At 44.1% G+C, this 22,582-nt stretch overlaps 1 protein-coding gene across 4 annotated transcripts in view; it reads left to right on the top strand.

Moving 5' to 3' along the window:
• VAV1 (vav guanine nucleotide exchange factor 1) overlaps positions 1-22,582 on the top strand; it is a 156,940-nt gene that overhangs the window by 50,825 nt on the left and 83,533 nt on the right. For all 4 annotated transcript variants that reach the window (XM_073665646.1, XM_073665644.1, XM_073665647.1 and 1 more), the window contains exons 3-4: positions 12,941-12,999; positions 13,126-13,191. In XM_073665646.1, the coding sequence (XP_073521747.1) occupies positions 12,941-12,999; positions 13,126-13,191 (125 nt within the window). The remainder of the gene's footprint in view (positions 1-12,940; positions 13,000-13,125; positions 13,192-22,582) is intronic.

The raw sequence follows: 22,582 nt of genomic DNA, 5'->3' as shown, positions 1-22,582 counted from the left end.
TCCGAGCCCTGCCGTGCGCCCAAACAGTGTTTTTTCCCCAAATATTGGGTATCTGCGTGCCCAGGGGAACTGGCACAACAAACTTTGGGGTCCATTTTTTCTCGTTACCCCTGTGAAAATAAAAAAAATTGGGTCTAAAGTAACATTTTTGTGAAAAAAGTTAAATGTTCATTTTTTTCTTCCACATTCAAAAAATTCCTGTGAAGCACCTGAAGGGTTAATAAAGTTCTTGAATGTGGTTTTGAGCACCTTGAGGGGTGCAGTTTTTAGAATGGTGTCACTTTTGGGTATTTTCTGTCATAAAGACCTCTCCAAGTGACTTCAAATGTGATGTGGTCCCTAAAAAAATGGTTTTGTAAATTTTGTTGGAAAAATGAGAAATCGCTGGTCAACTTTTAACCCTTATAGCTCCCTAACAAAAAAAAATTTGGGTTCCAAAATTGTGCTGATGTAAAGTAGACATGTGGGAAATGTTATTTATTAACTCTTTTGTGTGACATATCGCTCTGATTTCAGGGCTTAAAAATTCAAATTTTGAAAATTGCAAAATTTTCAAAATTTTCGCCAAATTTCTGTTTTTTTCACAAATAAACGCAAGTGATATCGAAGAAATTTTTCCACAATCATGAAGTACAATATGTCACGAAAAAACAATCTCAGAATCAGGGGGATCCGTTGAAGCGTTCCAGAGCAATTACCTCATAAAGTGACAGTGGTCAGAATTGTAAAAATTGGCCCGGTCATTAACGTGCAAACCACCCGCGGGGCTTAAGGGGTTAAATAAATATTCTCTGAAACACCAGAGTGTTTCAGAGAATAATATACCTGGCTGTGATTCATGCTGCCTGCAGATTGCGCAGCATATATGTGACACCCCAGGGGTCTGGTTTCCACAGTAATAGCAGTATTACGTCTGTGAGCAGGTGGGAGGTCTCCTGGGCAGGAATCCTAAGCATACCACACCTCCTGCCCAGTCCTGGGAGGGGAAGAACTTCCCCTACATAAACTGGGGCTGAGGCAGGGTTAGAGAGAGGAGTTCCAGACAGAGACGGAGTCTGGTCTGGACACGCAGAAACAGGGACAGATAGACATCAGGAGCTCTGTAGGAGCCAAGGAGAAGCGCCAGGGGCTGGAGCTGTGCAGAGCTCGCCCTGGGAGAAGGTACTAAAACCGAACACAGGAGTCCGAGGCTGTGGGGACTAAGATATACCCAGCAGCAGAATCCATCCGGCAGGGGATTCCAGGTCCTCTGGCCATAAAAGCCCGGAGGCTCAGTCACAACGAAGGGACCAGCACCGCCATCCCGGAGCGGAGGCTAACAGGAGGCCCCAGGTCACCAGCCATACGGGTGAGCACCACACGGTATACCCAGGGACGTGGGCTACTTGTAACCGCCGAAAGCAGGGTAGCCAGGAAGGGTACAGACTAACGGGAAGGCCTACAACTCCACCTGGCCAGGGGAACTCCGGCTTACTCGCAGACTAACCAGGCCCCAACTACTAGCCAGTACTCCCGGGGGAATTTGCCTTGTACCATCAGTAAAGACCCTCGCGTCTCCGTGCTTCCTTGTCGCACCATTAGTGCTGGGACATCCACACCATCACTCCCAACATCAACCTCATCCTCTGCCCTGAGGCCATACCCCTCCCGTTGGGGGTTATACCATCCACGCTGCACATCCGTACCACCGGCCTCAGCGGACTGCCCTGCAGCGGCGGCTTCATAGCCGCATTCAACGGGTGGCGTAGTCGGACATTAATACCATCATACCAATAACTGCCACTTAGTTTGACCACCCTGGGCACGGACCGGGTCACCGCCACACGAAGACTACTACCCCCATCGGATCCGGCTCCGGGTATTCCCCGCGCGCACGCGCGCCGCACTACAGCACTGGCCCAGGGGGCGCGTCATATATATCGCCTGACAGGTTCCCATGAAGGATTCTGAATAAATGTTGATGTCACAGGAAGAGCTTTGGCAGGTGGTCAAATCAGAAAGTGTACTAGCCTTACGAACTGAGCACTGAAATCTGCAGCAGTCAGAGAGTCACAGTAGCTGTAATAAGGAGTAGGAGTAGTCACTGCTGAAGCATGGATTCCCCATAGTTGGTGGTCACAAGTGATGAGCGAGCGTGCTCTCTACTTCTCAATACTCGAGCATTGGGGTGCTCGGGTGTGCTTGTTACTCGATCGAGTATCGCGGGTGCTCAGCGCCATATTTGAATCCCCGCCTGGCATGTTTTGCGCCTGTTAGCCAATAAACATGCAGGGATTGTCTGACATACACGGTAAAGCCATAGCCATGTTGGCTACTGGCATTACTGTGATTGGCCAGCCGTATTGCGTCGCGATGCTTGGCACACTGTTCTCAGGAAGCACTTCAGGGAGAGTTGTTATAGGAGGGAGAGCTTATTATAGAGCAGGCATATAGGCAATGTTTAATATTGCTATTGCAGTAATTGTATACCGCTGCTGCACCATTAAAAGAAAAGTCCTTTTCAGGGCTACATATTTTCCTTTCTCTAGTAAAACCGCTAATACCTGCATTCAGTGTACTGATAGCTGGTGGAGAAGGGATAGTTTTGGATTAGAGGCATATAGTCAGGGTCTAATATTGCTATTGCAGTACTTGAATACTGCTGCTGTATGATTAAAAAAGAAAGTTATTTTCAGGGCTACATATTTTCCTTTCTCTAGTAAAACCGCTGTTACATGCATTCAGTGGAGGGATCATTTTGGATTACAAGCATATAGGCAGAGTTTAAGATTGCTATTCCAGTACTTGTATACTGCTGCTGCACCATTGAAAGAAAAGTTCTTTTCAGGGCTACATATTTTCCTTTCTTTAGTAAAACTGCTGTTACCTGCATTCAAGGGGGAGGAGGGATAGTTTTAGATTAGAGGCATATAGGCAGGGTTTAATATTGCTATTGCAGAACCTTATACAGGTATACTGCTACTGCAACCTATAAACAAATGTCCTTTTCAAGGCTATTTATTTTCTTTTCCCTATTAATACCGGAAAGTTTGCAAGCATGTAAATATATACCTAATTTAAAATGCGTAAAGCATATGGTAAGGGACAGGGAAGTGGACAAGCTGCTGATGGTGCACGCAGAGCCTGAGGCCATGGGCCAGGTGAAACTATGCCTGCTGTGGGAACACAACAAACATGCTCATCCACGAGATCTAGCTTCCTGTCCCATTTTGCGTGGGGGCACGGGACACCACTCTTGAAGCCAGAATGTTTCCCAGCACCACCCTGTCATCCACACGGTCCAGTCTCACTAGCCAAAAGTCTGGAACACATAATATTCATCCTGATCCTCCTTCCTCCCACCATGGCGAGTCCCAGGAGACAAGTGATCCCACACTTGGACACTCTGAGAAGCTCTTTACATTTTCATTTATTGATTCTGGCCTCTCACCCTGCACATTTCAAAAAGGACATGAGAAGATCGTGTGTAGTGATGCCCAAATATTTGAGCAGCTACGGTCAGAAGAATACGACGGTGGAGAATGGCAATTAATGTCTCAAGAGGTACAGTGCTGTGCAAATTAATTGGGACAAAGCCAAAAAATATATATTTTTGAATATTTAATAATAAAATGTTATAATGCACTGTTACATACTAATTTTAGTAAGAAATATGTCCTCCTTTAGCAGATATGAGATTTTCAATGCGTTTTGGCATTGATTCTACCAAGTTTTTGCATAAATTCTTCAATTCTTCATCATGGAACCGCACTTGTATGGCACTGTTTATCATGCGTTCTTTGGTTGTCCAGTCCATTTTGCCAAGACGTCTCTTCACAATGCTCCACAAATTTTCTATAGGATTTAAGTCTGGTGAATTACCAGGCCAGTCCAGCACTTTTACTTTATTTTCTTCCATGAATTTCTTCACACACTTGTAATTGTGGCATGGAGAAAAAATACACTAAACCACTCCTCACAGAAACAAGCTCTCAACTGAAGCTGAGGGGGCAGCTAGCTGTTATTTTCTGACTAAAACCAGTCAAACCACATTTTGTTACTCACGGTTGTACACTGACACCTGTTCAAAGCAGTTAAAACTGGTTTGAATCACTGACTGGTAACCAACTTACGATTTTACATAAAAAATGCTTTGTCCCAATAAATTTGCACAGCACTGTAGATGATGATGAGACACAGTTGCCACCAAGTGATATTGTTAAGTCAACAAGTCAGGAGGGCCAGAGTGCGGAAGTGGAAGACGAGGAGGTGGACGATGAAGTCACTGATCCAACCTGGGAAGCTGCCATGCAGAGCGAGGACAGCAGCATAGTGAGAGATGCATCCGCAGCACCACAACAGGCAGGAAGAGGCAATGGGGTGGCCAGAGGGATAAGGTGGGCAACTGTTCCCCAGAGCACCCACACACGACAAGTTCCCAGGCCAAGGGTTATGTGTTCAACAGTCTGGTGCTTTTTTAAAGAAAGTGCATACGATAAAAGAATGGTCATTTGCAATCTGTGCCGTACCAAGATCAGCAGGGGCCTGACCAGTACCAGCCTGACCACTACCAGCACGCTCAGGCACATGTTATTAAATCACCGGAATGTGTGGGCCCAACACCTGGGTCCACAATCAGTGTCTGCAGGTGACACCACTGCCTCTTCCCCTGTGCTACATGTTTGCCAATCTCCTGTCCATGATGCAGGGGTGGATGCTTCCCACCCTGCACCTGTTGTTGCACATTTGCAAGCACCATGTCACGCAAGGTGTGGGAAAGACTTAACACAGCGGGAAGAGGGAAAGGGAGCCCAGACACTAGGGAAAGGGGGAGTGGAGACCTCCTTGTCTGGACTAGTGTCACCCTGTCTCAACTACTGTCCCTATATTGGCTCTTTACCAATCGCTGCACACGTGCCTTGCCCTGACTTTCCCTGGCGTATGGCTAAGGCTAGGGAAGGAAGGAGATGAGCACTAGTCAATCTCCACTAAACTCTATAGACAACAAGGGTAGACAAATGGGGGAATTGCTTAGCTTTAGACGACTCCAAACAAATGTGCTCACGGCCTCAAGCTCCAGAGAGGACGAAGTACTGCTCTTGCTAAGCCTCACAAGTAGTAATGAATATCGCCGGCACCTCCCTCTCAGACACACCAGGTACTTATACACCCAGGCCAGGGAGCTAATTAGCCAGAAGGAGGTAGCCGCTGGGTCCTAGAGACAGCCAGCCTCTAGGAAGATGTTTGTAATGCCAAACGTAGAGATCTCTTGCAACTAACTGCAGGGCGACTGTCTGTCACCTCTGACACACCCGTGACACACCATCAGCAATCACGTCCAATTCATTGTCCCTACCCCAGGCCTTGGAATGCAAACAAAATTACCCAGCCACCCACCAACAGGCCCCCAACACTAATCGGGCACATTTTCAGACTGCTTGCCCTGGAAATGTTGCCATTTAGGATTGTGGACACTGATGCTTTCTATAACCTCATGGCAGCAACTGTCCCTTGGTACTCGGTCCCCAGCCATCACTATTTTTCCCAGTGTTCTATCTCCGCCTTTCACCAGCACGGGTCCCATAACATCACCCGTGCTCTGACCAACGCATTTACTGGGATGGTCCACTTAACGACCGACATGTGGACAAGTGCTTGTGGCTAGGGACACTACATTTCCCTGACAGCACACTGGGTCAACCTTGTGGAGGCCGGGACTGAGTCGGACCCTGGGACAGCACACATGCTACCGACGACAAGAATTGCAGGCCCTAGTTCCTTCAGGATTTCCTCCACCAGTTCCTGCACCCCCTCCTCCATCTTTGGGATCCTCATCTTGGAGCAAGTCGTCCATATCAGTTGCAGGCTGGAAGCACTGCAGCACTGCCTCGGTGAAACGGCAACCGGCTCTGCTGAAACTAATTTGTTTAGGTGACAAACAACACACTGCCACAGAATTGTGGAAAGGTATAACAGACCAGACAGATCTGTGGCTCTTGCTGCTGACCCTAGAACCAGGCATGGTCGTGTGTGATAATGGCCATAACCTGGTGGCGGCTCTGAAGCTTGGCAAGCTCACACACATACCTTGCCTTGCCCATGTGCTCAACTTGGTGGTTCAGCAGTTTCTGTTTACCTACCCAGATTTGCCTGAGCTACTTGTGAAGGTACGCCTCGTGTGCGCCCATTTCCGCAAGTCAGCTACAGGTGCCGCTGGTCTGGCAGTGCTGCAGCAGTGCTTGCAAGTGCCAGCTCACCGACTGGAGTGCGACTTGACCACGCACTGGAACTCCACATTACACATGTTGGCAAGTCTTTGTGAGCAGCAGAAGACAGTAGTTGAATACCAGCTACTACATGCCCATCGATATTCAGGTCAGCCTCCACACATAACAACTGACGAGTGGGCATGGATGTCTGACATCTGTGAGGTTCTACAAAACTCTGAGGAATCAACCATGATGGTGAGAGACATTGACACCATAATCAGCGTAACCATCCCACTTCTTTGTCTACTCAAACGCCAGTTGCTCACAATTAAAGAGGAAGCTTTGCATGTGGACCAGGAGATGGAGGAAAAAAGAACACAGGGTGATACTACCCAGCCCAGCCTCATCTCATCTGACTCAGTGCTGATTGGTTGATAATGAGGAGGATGAGGCTAAGGAGGAGGAGGAACAGGAGATGGTTGCCTGCACTACAGAGGGTACTACCCACATCAGCTTCATCCTGTCTGTTCAGCGTGGATGGGCTAAAAAGCAGGAGAGGAGGAGCAGAGAGAAGAAGAAGTGATGGAGAGTTGTACTTCTGGTGGGGACAGGAAAGTCTTGCCTGTTGGGAGTCTGGCACACATGGCTGACATTATGTCCCGCTGCCTTTCCCGTGACTCTCGCATTATATGCATTTTGGCCAATACTGACTACTGGTTGTTTGCCCTTCTCGACCCATACTACAAGAAGAACTTTCCATCTCTCCTTCCTGCTGTGGAGAGGGCTAATAAAATGGTGCAATATCAAAAGGCCCTAGTCAAATAATTAGTACAAAAATTCCCATCTGATAATGCAGGTGGCAGAGGTCATAAATTTTTGGGCAACCGAGGAGAAGAGATAAGGGAGACACACACGAGGTCCAACAGAGGCGGAGAACACTACCAAGGTCTGGGACAGTTCTATTAGACCCTCCTAGCGCCCAGGCCCTGATGCGTGGGGTAGTCTGACAAGGAGGGAACAGTTTTTGAAGATGTTTAAGGAATACCTAGCCAACGTTAGCAGCGTCCTCTGTGATTCCTCTGTGCCGTACAACTATTGGGTATCCAAGCTGGACACATGCCATGAACTGTTGCTTTAGGCCTTGGAGGTGCCGGCCTGCCCAGCCACTAGCATTTTGTCAGAGTTGGTTTTTAGCGACGCTGGGGGCATAATAACTGATAGGCGCATCCTCCTGTCAACTGAAAATGCTGGAAAAAAGTACACATATTTGGTATTGCCACGTTCGGAATGACCCGATCTATAAAATTTTTACACTAATTAACCACTTCAGTGAACACTGTAAAAAATATAAATAAAAAACTATTATTTTTCATCATACCAATAAGAACGTTAACGCGTCCCACAAAAAGTCAAGCCCTCACATGACTCTGTCAGCAGGAATATAGAAAAATTATAAATGTCAAAATAAAAGGGCCAGAAATAAGAGGAAACCAATATGGTTGAACAAGAACGTAAAAGGGGCGTTAAATAGCAAAAAAGAGGCATTCAAGAGATTAAAACAGGAAAACAGTAAGGAGGCACTAATGTGTTACAAGGCAAAAACGAGAACCTGTAAAAAACAAATAAAAATAGCGAAGGAGGAAACAGAGAGACGTATTGCTAGGGAAAGTAGATCAAATCCCAAACTGTTCTTTACGTATATAAATAGTAAAAGGATTAAATCGGATAATATTGGACCGATAAAAAGTGAGGAAGGCAAAATCATAGAGAAAGATGAGGATAAAGCTAATCTATTAAATATTTTTTTTTCGACAACTTTCACAAAGGAAAAAGAACTAACAGGCGAAATGAGAAGTGACAAACTTAATCCTCCACTAAGTATGACAAATCTAACCCAAGCTGGGGTACAGAAACGCCTCAGTAACATTAAAATAAACAAATCACCAGGACCTGATGGCATACACCCACGGGTACTAAGGGAACTAAGTAATGTGATAGACAGACCGTTATATCTTATATTTAAGGACTCTGTTGAGACTGGGTCTGTGCCACTTGATTGGCGACAGGCGAATGTAGTGCCAATATTCAAAAAGGGAGCGAAAAGTGACGCCGGAAACTATCGGCCGGTCAGTATGACGTCCGTTGTGGGCAAAATTTTTGAAAGCTTCATTAAAGAGGCAATTACGGAGCATCTTGATGCTAATAATCTTTTAATCCCGAACCAACATGGATTCATGAGGAATCGCTCCTGTCAAACAAACCTGATTGACTTCTACAAGGAGGTTAGCTCTCGAGTAGATCAGGGGGAACCAGTGGATGTCGTGTATCTCGACTTCTCAAAAGCGTTCGATAGCGTGCCACATAATAGGTTGGTATACAAAATGAGAATGATGGGGTTGGGGGAAAATGTCTGCAAGTGGGTAGCTAACTGGCTAAAGGATAGAAGGCAGAGGGTGGTTATAAATGGAATATACTCAGATTGGGTAAGCGTCACTAGTGGGGTACCACAGGGGTCTGTACTAGGCCCAATGTTATTTAATATCTTTATTAACGACATAGTCAATGGGATAAATAGTAAAATATCAATATTTGCAGATGACACAAAGTTATGTAAAACAATTAATACAAAAGAGGACAGTGCAGACCTACAGAGGGATTTGGATAAGCTGGGTAGGTGGAGCATTAAATGGCAAATGAGGTTTAACGAGGAGAAATGTAAGGTCATACATATGGGAAGGAAAAATGGAAGTCACCAGTACTCACTGAATGGGAAATCATTGGGGAATTCAGAGATGGAGAAGGACTTGGGCATCTTGATTGATAGCAAACTAAATTGGAGTGCCCAAAGTCAGGCCGCTGCTGTAAGGGCAAACAGGGTAATGGGATGTATCAGAAGAGGTATAGCTGCAAAGGATGAGAAAATTGTTCTTCCACTGTACAAAGCACTGGTCAGACCACACTTGGAATACTGTGCTCAGTTATGGGCCCCAATATATAGAAAGGATATAAATGAGCTTGAAAAGGTACAAAGGAGGGCAACAAAATTAATAAAGGGAATGGAGGTACTGCAATACCCAGAGAGGTTGGCAAAACTAGGACTATTCAGCCTGGAAAAGAGAAGGTTGAGGGGGGACATAATAAATGTGTACAAATATGTTAGGGGACAGTATAGAGACCTTGCCCGGGATTTGTTCAAAAGGAGGGATATTACGGTAACAAGAGGGCACTCACTAAGACTGGAAGAGAAAAGGTTTCAGCACCAGCATAGGAAGGGGTTCTTTACAGTAAGAGCAGTGAGAATATGGAATTCACTGAGTGAGGAGACGGTAATGTCAGATTCACTACACCAGTTCAAGAGGGGACTGGATGCATTTCTAGATACCAGGCAGATTTCAGCATATACTTAAAAATAAAATAAAATAGTAGGTTGATACAGGGATTTATTCTGACTGCTGGTTTCAGAGTCGGGAGGGAATTTTTCCTCAGGTGAAGATTGGCCAAATCATTTGGGGTTTTTGCCCTCCTCTGGATCAACTTTAGCAATTACAGAACTAACAGGTCGAACTTGATGGACGCAAGTCTTTATTCGGCTTTACAAACTATGTTACTATGTTACTATAGCGATGCAAAACTTTTTTTTTGCAAGAAAAAGCGCTTTTATTGTGTTATAGTAGTTTCTCTGTAATCGCACCGACCCGAAGAATAAAGTCATCTAATCACTTATACTGCCTGAGGAACAACATAAAAAATAAATAGAACTAATTATTGACCTGCGGTTGAATTGTTCATTCTACCTCTCAAAGATCGGAGTAAGGTTTGGATCACATTTATCCTGCGCTCTACGCTGAGTGCTTACATCAGAGTTTTTCCAAGTAAATCTCTGAAACATGTGATTCAGACAGAACACCCAGTGGAAGATTTACAAAATGAGGCAGATGGAGACACTGTGGACACTGTCCGGCCTATGATCCGACAGTGTCCGTCTTTTTAAGCGTGCATAAAAGCGCAGTCGGACCCAGTTTTCTGCACCTCTGAAAAGGACACCGCTGAACAGAGGCCAGACGGAGTCCAGAGTAACTCTGCTGCCTTATTGTAGTGAATGGAACCCTCAGAGGTGTCATCTGAATCACATCATTTGGAGATTTAGATGGAAACCCCGATGTAAAGTGCTCAGGGTAGCGCACAAGATAAATGTGATCCAAAATGTTTCCAATAAAAGCTTCAATTCAATCCACACAAAAAAGCAAGTCCCCACTCAGGTCTGTCATTTGTCAATGGAAATATAGGGGGCTTCTATGTTACTGGTATCACAAAGTCTCTGGAAAAGTGAAATGGCTCCTCACCCCCCAAAAGAAACCAAGCATATTCTGGCTTCCAAAATCCAAAAGTCCCATCCCTCCTGAACCCCACAGTGTGCCTAAACGACATTTAGAATTCACGTTTGGCATCTAAGTAGCGATTAAAGCTCGCTGAATTGACGGCATAAATATCTCCAGAAACACGAGATGGGCACAATGTATGGGTACAACAATGGCATTTAGGGGCTCTGTATATGGAGTTCACAAACTATTCTATGATAATTTGTTCTCCTAGAGTCAAATAGCGCTCCTTCCCTCCTGAGTCTCGCCGTGGGACTAAGCAGTGCTGAACAGCCACATATTTGGTATTGCCACATTCAGCAGAAATTGTGTGATAAATTTTGGTGCCATTTTTACCAATTTCTCTGCGTGAAAATGTAAAACCTAGGGCTAAAACAAAATTTTAGTGGTAAAAATGTAATTTTTTTTTTTACTCCCCCATGGTATAAAATTCTGTGACACACACATGGTGCCAATTTGATCACTGCACCTTTAGATGAATTCATTGAGAGATGTAGTTTGTAAAATGGGGTCATTTATGGGGAAGGTTTTTTTTGCTGTTCTGGCACCTCAATGCCTCTTCCAGTGGGTCGTGGCACCTGCAAATCATTCCAGCAAAATCTAAACTCCAAAATGGAGCTCCTTCCATTCTGAGCTGTGCACTGTGCTTCAAAAGTAGTTTTTGACCACATATGTGGTATTGGCGTACTCAGGCGAAATTGCATAACAAATTGTACTATTCATTTTCTTCTTTTATCCCTTTTGAAAATTAAAAACTTGGGGCCAAAACAACATTTTAGTGGAAAAAAATGGTAATTTTCCCTTGACTCAGCCCAATGTTGTACAATTCTGTGAATCTCCTGAGGGTTAAAAATGCTCACTACACCGCTAGATGAATTCCTCAAGAGGAGTAGTTTTCAAAATAGGGTCACTTGTGGGGGTTTCTGCTGTTTTAGCATGTCAGGGGCTCTTCAAATGTGACATGGCATCCGCAATCTATTTCAGCCACAATTGCACTCCAGAATTTAATTGACGCTTCTTCCCTTCCAAGCCCTGCCGTGTGCCCAAACAGTAGTTTTCCACCACATATGAGGTATCAGCACGCTCAGGAGAAATCACACAACACATTTCTGGGTCCATTTTCTCCTGTTACTCTTGTGAAAAGGAAAAAATTGGGGCTAAAGCAACATTTTTGCAGGAAAAATGTATTTTTTCATTTTCACAGCTCAACATTATAAAAATCTGTGAAGTACCTGTAGGGTCAAGGTGCTCACCACATCTATGGATAAGTTAATTTAGGGGTGTAGTCTAAAAAATAAAATATGGTCACTTTTGGCGTGTTTCCACTGTTTAGTCATATCAGGGGCTCTGCAAATCCAAAATGTCCGCCATCTATTGCAGCCAATTTTGTGCCTCAAAAGTCCGAGCCTTGCTGTGTGCAAAAACAGTAATTCTCCACCACATATGGGGTATCTGTGCACTCAGGAGAAATTGAACAACAAATTATAAGGTCAATTTTGTCCTGGTATCCTTTTGAAAATGCAAAATTTGGGGCTAAAGCAATATTTTTTGTGTGAAAAAGTAACATTTTCATTATTTTCCCTCTACATTGCTTTAATTTCTGTGAAGCACCTAAAGAGTTCATAATCTTCTTGAAGATCTCTGCAAAACAGAAAGTATCAGCCAAACAGGGCTGAATTGACAAAACTGAAGATTTCCGGATTATTTTTAATATTGATAAGGATATAAGAAATAATTTTTAGCATGTAAAAAAAAATTCTTAGGGTTCTTTCACACATGAGGTTTTTTTGTACTTGATCATGGCCTCTTTATATCGATCTGATTATGTGTAAAAAAACAAACAAAAAAAAACTGAGATATTGTTCCCCTTCAATCCGTGTTGTGGATCAAACTTGCCAATGCAAGTAAGTGACCATGTGGGAAAAAAAAACAATACATCCATGTGCTGTCCATATTTTATTGTCGAATGGTTAGAAGTGGACAAGACATTTTTTTTTTCATACTAGAAAATAAAAACGGATGCAACAAGGATTGTATAAATTGATATATGGACCAAAATTGGATGCAGCACACTGAAGACAACACAGATCGGTTGGCCTCAAACAATAGGTCATTTTATCACAATACAAACCTTGTAAAATTGGCCACTCTCTAAACTGAGCATTCACTTTGTGCTCAAAAAGTAGCACCAAGAAAATGTGAGCAGTTGTCAATACCAACCAATCACATTTTAGATTTATCATTTGTCTATTCATTGATTCATAAGAAAAATTGAAAAGAGAAATGTGATTGGCTGTTTTAAGAAGCTCTTCAAGTTTTTTTAGTATTAGATTAGAAGAATATTAACATTTCTATCTTTTCACTTTATTTTAGGTTATCAACACACTGTCTATGTTATCCTGGACACAGGTTGCACAAAGTAAAGGTCTTTCGTAAGTACTGCATGTTAGCTTATTGCTATGGTTTATCTTTTGCTTTGTTTTTTTACAGTGACACTTAAAAAAGGTAACAATGAAACGTTATACAATGATCATATGACATGTGCTGTTTGTTCTCAGGCCGTTCCCTTCGGAGGATTATGAAGCAGATGATGACATCTACAGTGGTCTCTCTGATCAAATTGAGTAAGTTAGAAAAAGCCAGATCTGAAGAAATAATATTGAAGACACCAAACTATGTATTTCTTAATGTTCACTTTTTATAATGTGCCTTCAGTGTTTTCCTCCTTGCCCTGTCATTTTATCAACGTAAATCCTGTGAATATGCCTGCAAAATGCCAACGATGGAATGTTTTCCCATGAATGTCAGCTAAGTTCAGTTAATTGTGAATAAATATATCTTCTTTCTATAGGCAGCTAAACACACACTGCTGTGTACTCAACATTGTCCAGGGGCACGTACACAACATCTCCAGGGTACGTCCCCTAAACTGATTCAGAAGGGGTAACCCAATGTCACCCTTTTCTTAGGGAGTATCTCTAAGTGGACCTCCATTCTCCACGGGTTTGCTCTTCACCCACTTTGCAGTGAGACTACGCTTTCCAGTTGTGTGGCCCTGGCCTCCAAACAGTTGTTGGTTGTCTCTTTTCTCGAGAGTCATTCCTGAAGCTCAATCTCACATCCTTTGAATGCTGTCCCACAGCAAGAAGTTACTATCACACTTGACAGGCATCTGTCCAACTACAGGGCACTGGTTGATGGAAGAGAAGTATATAAAGCTTGTCACTTAACCTTGCGCAAACACCAACAAGCAAGTTCTTTGCCAGACTATGGCGCTGCCTCTATAACCCTTACTTGATGCATACTTCAACTATCTGCAATCTGTATATGATGAAGGTCTGTTGTTAAAAATTGAAACGTCACAAAAATCTTTACAGTTGATTGCTTATGTAATAAAAAAGAAGTTTTGTATCTGCAACCGATTTTGGAGTGCCAAGTTCTTCATATACGTTTGATGTGGGATGGAACCCTACTTCTGCAAACACGAACCAGGAGTGCCACGCATCTTTACGGTGATGGAAGAGACGTTAAACACAGCATCTTTGGAGAGCACTGACGCTGTCCAGCCTTGGATTAGTTTGGCTGAGACCTGTGGTTCTGTTCAGTCAGACTAATGGGTGTGTGCTCTCTGGCAGCCCAGCAGGTGTATTTAGCTCCTATTTAGCTTACTGGCTAATGGGGCAGTACCACACCCTACTTAAGCTCCCAGCATACTGCTGAAGTTGCCAGTTATTGTACCTGGTAACTCCCTGGGCTCTGGTGTTTGGCTGTACTGAGAATCCTGTGAAGGTAAAATGCATCAGTGCACCCAGTATAAAATAGATGCACGGCTGGTTTCCGAGCTAGAGTTGATGTGAACAGGAAGTCAGGCCAGCATCTATAAAATTATAAAATCATTCAAGCTTAATTTCTTCAAATTAAAATTACAAAATGGATCAGTGCCACAAACAGTAGCAGTATCTCCAACGCACTTCAAGCCATTAATGGCCCTTTGTCATAGAAGCATGTGACTCGCCCCCTGGGCCGTGGGGCACCCGGAACCGGGCTTCTATGCGATGCTGGGGGTAGTAGTGGCAACCCGATCCCGTGGCTCAGGGTGGTCAGACCAAATTGTGGCAGTCTATTTATCAGTGTTTTGAATGTCCGACTACGCCACCCGTGGATTGCGGTCAGGGATGACCGCCGCTGCGAGGCAGACCGCTGAGGCTGGTGTTGGTGTGCAGCACAGGGGTAGGATAACTCCCCACGGGAAGAGTGTAGCCTCAGGGAAGTGTAGGTGAATGCTGGGGGTGATAGTGCAGGCCGCAATAGTAAGAGTTCAGAGTCCGCTTCAAACAGTCCAGGGTCTTTATTGCAGATGTTATTACTGACCCAACAGGAGTACCGGTTACGAGTGGGCCTGGGTATCTGAGAGCATTCGGGCAAGCCCCACTGGTCATGGTGAGTGTGTAGGCCTACCGTTCTCTCTATGCTCTTTCTGACTATCCCCATCTTCGTGGTGTAATAGCCCATGTCCCTGAGCAGGCCGTGTACTTTGCCTGCATGGCTTGCGACTCGGGCCTTAGGTACCTTTTGCTTTCTCCTGCTGTACTGGTCCCTCTGTGTGGCGGAGCCTCCAGGCTTCTTAGGCCATGGGACCTGAAATCCCTCGCGGGTTGGTTCTCTGCTGCTGGGCTTGCAACCCTGACAGCCTCGGACCCCAATGTCCGGTGGTGATTCTCTCAGCCAGGACCGGCTCTCGTCGCCTTTGTCCCTGGCTCGCAGTCTCTCCTCTGCCTCACGGACTCCTCAGCTGCTGCTGACCTGTCCCTTCCTCTAAGGAACCCTTCTGGTCACTTCAGAAGTGGGTTCTGGTCTCTCTAACCCTGCCCCAGTTCCAGCTTTTATAGGGGCAGCCTGCTCCCCCTACTGGCCTGGGACAGGAGGTGCTGCGTGCTAATGGTCCCTGACCAGGGAACCTCCCTCCTGCTCTCAGACACAGCCTTTAATATTTGTGGCATCCAGGCCTGGGGTGACACACATGCTAATGGTACTGATGATCGAGTTATACATATGTCTTGTACCTTGACATTATCTGATTCTGTTATCACCCCTATCCTTACCTAGGCCTGTTCAACTAAATTATAATTAACTAACAGGTATCTGACTTGGCCATTGCTCTGACTTCGGCTTTTGATTACTGATTCAATCCTTTGTTCTATCACTCCGGTTACTGACTCAAGTAGTTAGACTACTCTTCCCTCAAGCTCACTTACCCGCCCATTAGCCACTCTATGGAAGTAACCAAGGACATTGTAAATCCAGATCCCTTTAAAGGGGTAACAGTGTGAAGGCCAGGGTTTCTTCAGCTAGCACCATGTGTGTGTGAGGTAGCCTTTTTGAGCTAAGGGCCTCTGACAGTCTTGAAAGTTCAGGAAAATACAATAATAAATCTTAATACGGCTGCAAATAAAGTACAGTAAATACAGCATAATAGTCACTAAACAATAAAGTGTAGATTATAACAAAATAGAAAAAAAGGTCTTTGTCCTTACTGATTGGTGATTCAATATCTATTTCAGGTGGTCCATATTGAGTCAAACATACCCATTTTATCATTAATTATGGTGTTGAGGTATCTAATTTTCATTAGTTTCACAGATGACAGCAGAGTAATTTGCTTCCACTGTTTAGAAATAAAGCATTTTGCAGCAGTCAAAATATCTATAACCTGTCTAGTAGTTCATTCCCCCAATGCGACAGACAAGATATTTGATTATTAGGATATTGGAGTACACAGATCTCATTGCCCAGAGCTTTCCGCACTAGGGAACTCACTTCTGACCAGTATAGCCAGATAAGTGGACATTACCGGAACAGTTCCCATAAAGCTATCAAGTTGCTGGATTAGATGTATGTTTACACTTACACTGTATACAGAGCTCCTGTGTATAATGTCATCGGTGATCCCTGTATTACCTGTACACTGACACTATATACAGAGCTCCTGTGTATAATGTCACTGGTGATCCCTGTATTACCTGTACCAGTGTACTGTACTATGTACAGAGCTCCTGTGTATAATGGCACTTATGGTAATATTAGTATTGTGTTTTTTTATTAGTGATCAGTATTGTAGTATTTGGTCACTATATGGTGGCAATATAAGGTCTGGTCACAGTGTGGAGGTATTTGTTCCTTGCACAGTACAGACCAAAAGTTTGGACACACCTTCTCATTTAAAGATTTTTCTGTATTTTCATGACTATGAAAATTGTACATTCACACTGAAGGCATCAAAACTAAGAATTAACACATGTGGAATTATATACTTAACAAAAAAGGGTGAAACAACTGAAAATATGTCTTATATTCTAGGTTCTTCAAAGTACCCACTTTTTGCTTTGATGACTGTTTTGCACACTTTTGGCATTCTCTTGATGAGCTTCAAGAGGTAGTCACCGGAAATGGTCTTCCAACAGTCTGAAGGAGTTCCCAGAGATGCTTAGCACTTGTTGGCCCTTTTGCCTTCACTCTGCGGTCCAGCTCACCCCAAACCATCTCGATTTGGTTCAGGTCTGGTGACTGTGGAGGCCAGGTCATCTGGCGTAGCACTCCATCACTCTCCTTTTTGGTCAAATAGCCCTTACACAGCCTGGAGGTGTGTTTGGGGTCATTGTCCTGTTGAAAAATAAATGATGGTCCAACTAAATGCAAACCGGATGGAATAGCATGCCACTGCAAGATGCTGTTGTAGCCATGCTGGTTCAGTATGCCTTCAATTTTGAATAAATCCCCAACAGTGTCACCAGCAAAGCACCCCCACACCATCATACCTCCTACTCCATGCTTCACGGTGGGAACCAGGCATGTAGAGTCCATCCGTTCACCTTTTCTGCGTCGCACAAAGACACGGTGGTTGGAACCAAAGATCTCAAATTTGGACTAATCAGACCAAAGCACAGATTTCCACTGGTCTAATGTCCATTCCTTGTGCTCTTTAGCACAAACAAGTCTCTTCTGCTTGTTGCCTGTCCTTAGCAGTGGTTTCCTAGCAGCTATTTTACCATGAAGGCCTGCTGCACAAAGTCTCCTCTTAACAGTTGTTGAAGAGATGTGTCTGCCGCTAGAACTCTGTGTGGCATTGACCTGGTCTCTAATCTGAGCTGCTGTTAACCTGCGATTTCTGAGGCTGGTGACTTAGATAAACTCATCCTCAGAAGCAGAGGTGACTCTTGGTCTTCCTTTCCTGGGGTGGTCCTCATGTGAGCCAGTTTCTTTGTAGCGCTTGATGGTTTTTGCAACTGCACTTGGGGACACATTCAAAGTTTGCCCAATTTTTCGGACTGACTGACCTTCATTTCTTAAAGTAATGATGGCCACTCGTTTTTCTTTACTTAGCTGCTTTTTTCTTGCCATAATATAAATTCTAACAGTCTATTCAGTAGGACTATCAGCTGTGTATCCACCAGACTTCTGCACAACACAACTGATGGTCCCAACCCCATTTATAAGGCAAGAAATCCCACTTATTAAACCTGACAGGGCACACCTGTGAAGTGAAAAACATTTCCGGTGACCACCTCTTGAAGCTCATCAAGAGAATGCCAAGAGTGTGCAAAGCAGTCATCAAAGCAAAAGGTGGGTACTTTGAAGAACCTAGAATATAAGACATATTTTCAGTTGTTTCACACTTTTTTGTTAAGTATATAATTCCACATGTGTTAATTCATAGTTTTGATTCCTTCAGTGTGAATGTACAATTTTCAAAGTCATGAAAATACAGAAAAATCTTTAAATGAGAAGGTGTGTCCAAACTTTTGGTCTGTACTGTATGTGGTATTATTGTTACAACTCTCCTGTTAGTTTTTTTTTAGTTTGCTGGTCACATGACCATTTTGCCTATTTAATCCGGCTCCGCCCTCCTGGCTTTGCTGGACTTCATTTGTATTTACTACTGTTGAGCTAGCTTGTTGCTCTGTTGCCGTTCTCTGTTAGTTTTGCTAGGTCTTCTGACCCCTATGCCTTTTTGTTGTGTGTTTGTCTTTGACTGCTACTATTTCTGCTAGGAGGTGTCCAACTTTTCCCAGTCCCTAGATCTTGTAGGGATCCCTCCCTCACATCTATAGGTCTGCGTTCAGACTAGCCGAGGACTTTAGCGGGTCTGATCACAGGATCAGGTTCCCCGTTACATCGTAGGGATCTAGTTTAGTTCTATTGTAGGGACAGATCTCCTCTCTTTCCTTAGTCTCTGTAGCAGATCATAACAGTAAGTCCAGCCATAAAAAAAAAATAAAAAAATTTCTCTAAGGAAAGACCTCCAGTTTTCCATCATGGTCTCGGTGCAAGATTTGGCTCAACGCTTGCAGGGACTCTCTCTGGAGGTGACCAAGCTCCAACAACACGTGAGTAGCTGTTCTGGAGCGCATTTTGTGGAACCTAAGGTACGTCTGCCTGATCTATTTTTTGGCGAACAACAAGATTTTTTTTCTTTTAAAAATGCTTGTCTATTATATTTTCGTTTGAGACCCGGATCCTCTGGTGATGAATCACAGCGCATAGGGATCATAATGTCACTTTTGCGCAAAGATCCTCAGGGATGGGCCTTCTCTCTCCAACCTAGTGATCCGTGCTTTAGATCAGTGGATAGTTTTTTTTCTGCTTTGGGTTTGTTGAACGATGATCCTGATCGTGTCTCATCTGCTGAGTCTGAATTAAGACGTTTGAGGCAGGGATCAGGTAATGTGGAAAAATATTGTTCTCACTTCCGTCGGTGGTCTGCCCAGGTGGGGTGGAACGATTCTGCTTTGAAAAGCTTGCTTCTTGCAGGGCTATGTGAAAGGGTAAAGGATTTACTGATTGCTTATCCCACACCTGGAAACTTGCAGGAGGCAATGCAATTAGCTATACGGGTGGACAGGAGACTGCGTTAAAGGGTTAATGAGAGCAAATCCTCTGCTATGTCAGCTTCGAGTCCTGAGAGGTTCTGTGCTGACAATGGAGAGCCGATGGAAATTGGGGCGATGGCACCCCGCTCTCAGGAAAAAGACCGCAGACTTTCTGAAGGCTTGTGTTTCTATTGCGGAAATTCTGGTCATTTTATTAAGAGCTGTGTGCTTCGTAAGAAGAAAGAAAAAAAAATGGTCAGTTCAGTTATGCTCGTATTGCCTGTTTAAATTCTAAGGGAGTATTCCTATCTGCCACTACTGCTGCTCAGGATGAATTAATTGAATTTCGGGTATTTGTGGATTGTGGATCTACTCTGAATGTGATTGATGGGGGATTCTTGGAAAAACTTAGATTAGAACCTAAAACTTTGTCATCCCCTATTGCTGTGGTTTCTGTCGATGGCTCTCCCTTGAAGAGTGTTACTCACAAGGTCTGTGAATTTCTCCTCACTATTAATGGTATTCATCAAGAGAATTTGGATTTGGTGGTATTGGATAATTTGCCTTCTCCAGTAATATTGGGGTTACCCTGGTTAAAATTGCACAATCCTGTACTGGATTGGTCTACCAATGAAATTAAGTCCTGGAGCCCTAAGTGTTATGACAAGTGTTGTAACGGGCGCATTGCTGCTGTGGATAGAGGGGAATTGCCTGTACCTATTCAGGATTTTTGGAGAGTTTTTTCTGAGGAGGAGTCGCAGGTTTTGCCTCCCCATAGAGACTATGATTGTACCATTGAATTTGTCCCTGGCGCGACTCTTCCTAAGAGTCGTTTATTTAATCTTACTATTCCTGAAAGAAAGGCTTTGGAAGAATACATACAGACAAGCTTGGCCGCCGGTCACATTAGGCCTTCCAAGTCTCCTGTGGCTGTTGGATTTTTTTTTGTAAAAAAAAAAAGATGGCGGTTTACGTCCTTGTCTGGACTTTCGTGAGATTAATAAAATTACTGTATGCAATCCTTACCCACTGCCATTGATTCCTGATTTATTTAACCAGTTAGTGGGGGCCAAGTGGTTCTCTAAAATTGATCTCCGGGGGGCATACAATTTGTTGCGCATGAAGGAGGGTGATGAATGGAAGACTGCTTTTAACACTCCTGTGGGTCATTTTGAGAATCTGGTTATGCCTTTTGGTCTCACCAATGCTCCAGCATTTTTTCAGAATCTTATTAATGATATCCTTAGACCTTTAATCGGCAAAAATGTGGTTGTGTATTTGGATGACATTTTGATTTATTTGCCGGATCTGGAGTCTCATTGGCGGAGCGTACGTGAGGTATTACAGTTATTAATGGACAATTCGCTTTTTGCTAAGCTGGAGAAATGTGAGTTCGCTGTACAGAGAATTAGTTTTTTGGGCTACATTATCTCCAGTGAAGGTTTTGAGATGGACCCGGTTAAAGTTCAAGCTGTGCAGGAATGGCCTAGGCCTATTGGTTTGAAATCGATACAGAGGTTTTTGGGTTTCGCCAATTATTACAGAAAATTCATAAAAAAAATTTCTATTATTGTCAAACCGCTGACCGATCTCACCAGGAAAGGTGCTAATGCGGTTCAGTGGACTTCTGAGGCCATTGAAGCTTTTGTGTTTTTAAAGGAGAGGTTCAGCTCTGCTCCCATCCTTATGCAGCCTGATGTGACTAAGCCGTTTTTGGTTGAGGTTGATGCTTCTTCGGTGGGGGTTGGTGCGGTGTTGTCTCAGGAAAACAAGGATGGAGTACATCCCTGTGCCTTTTTTTCAAAAAAATTTTCCGAGACTGAACTTAATTACGATATTGGTAATCGGGAATTGCTGGCGATTAAACTCGCATTTGAACACTGGCGTCATCTCTTGGAAGGTGCTGAATTTCCCATTCAGGTTTTCACTGATCATAAAAATCTGATCTATCTTGATGCTGCCAAGCGCTTGAATGCCCGTAAGGCTAGGTGGGCACTTTTTTTCTCGCGGTTTAATTTTTCCGTTACTTACATCCCGGGTACCAAGAATGTTAAAGCGGATGCTTTGTCTCGCAGCTTTTCTCCCATGGTCGGTGTTGAGGAGGAAGAGGAGACCATTTTACAAGAAGGTGTTGTGATTGCTGCTTTGGACTCCGTTTTGGAGGATGAGATTCTTAAAGCACAGGAGAATGCCCCATCTAACACTCCCCATGGGAGGTTGTTTGTGCCTAGGACCTTTAGGAGAGATTTGTTTGTTGAGTGTCATGAGTTGGCAGGTCATCCAGGAATTTCTGAGACCAAGAGACTTGTGGGTCGCAGTTTTTGGTGGCCTGGATGGCAGAAGGAAGTCATTAAGTGGGTGCGCCAATGTACTGTGTGTGCAAGATCCAAGTGTTCGCATGCTCCTGCTGCGGGGTTGCTTTGCCCTCTGGAGGTTCCTAGTGCACCTTGGACACATCTGGCTATGGACTTTATTACTGACCTTCCTCCCTCTGAAGGTTTTACGGTCATCTGGGTGGTCGTGGACCGTTTTAGCAAGATGTGTCACTTGGTTCCCTTCATCAAACTGCCTTGCGCTAAGACACTCGCCAAGGCCTTTGTCAAGGAAATTGTCAGACTACATGGTGTTCCTACTGACATTGTTTCTGATAGGCGACCTCAATTCGTGGCTCGTTTTTGGCGTGCCTTTTGTGACAGGTTGGGAGTTCATTTGTCGTTTTCATCCGGATATCATCCTGAGTCTAATGGCCAGACAGAAAGGAAGAACCAGGATGTTGAGCAGTTCTTGCGTTGTTTTGTGGCAGACAATCAAGAGGGGTGGTCTGAGTTTCTGCCACTTGCTGAATTTGCTCTTAACAACCATACATCCTCTTCTGCTGGGTGTTCGCCTTTTTTTTGTTGTTCTGGGAGACATCCGTCTTTTGGGTCATTTTCCAAATTGGTTTCGGCTGTGCCTGAGGAGGAGAGTTTTTCCGGTGATTTGGAGAGAGTTTGGACGGATGTGCGTGGTAATCTTCAGGAGGCTAACAAGAAATCTAAGAGGTACTTTGATAGGAAACGGCAAGAGGTTTTGTTTGCTGTTGGTGACATGGTTTGGTTGTCCTCTAAGAATCTGCGATTGAGGATTCCTTCTAAAAAATTGGGTCCCA

This window comes from Phyllobates terribilis, unplaced genomic scaffold, assembly GCF_046119375.1.
Source record: "Phyllobates terribilis strain yellow unplaced genomic scaffold, ASM4611937v1 Scaffold_2__4_contigs__length_985480577, whole genome shotgun sequence".
Classification (NCBI taxonomy): Eukaryota; Metazoa; Chordata; class Amphibia; order Anura; family Dendrobatidae; genus Phyllobates; species Phyllobates terribilis.
Note: the sequence above shows the minus strand (reverse complement) of the source record. Positions and strands in the feature narration are given on the sequence as shown.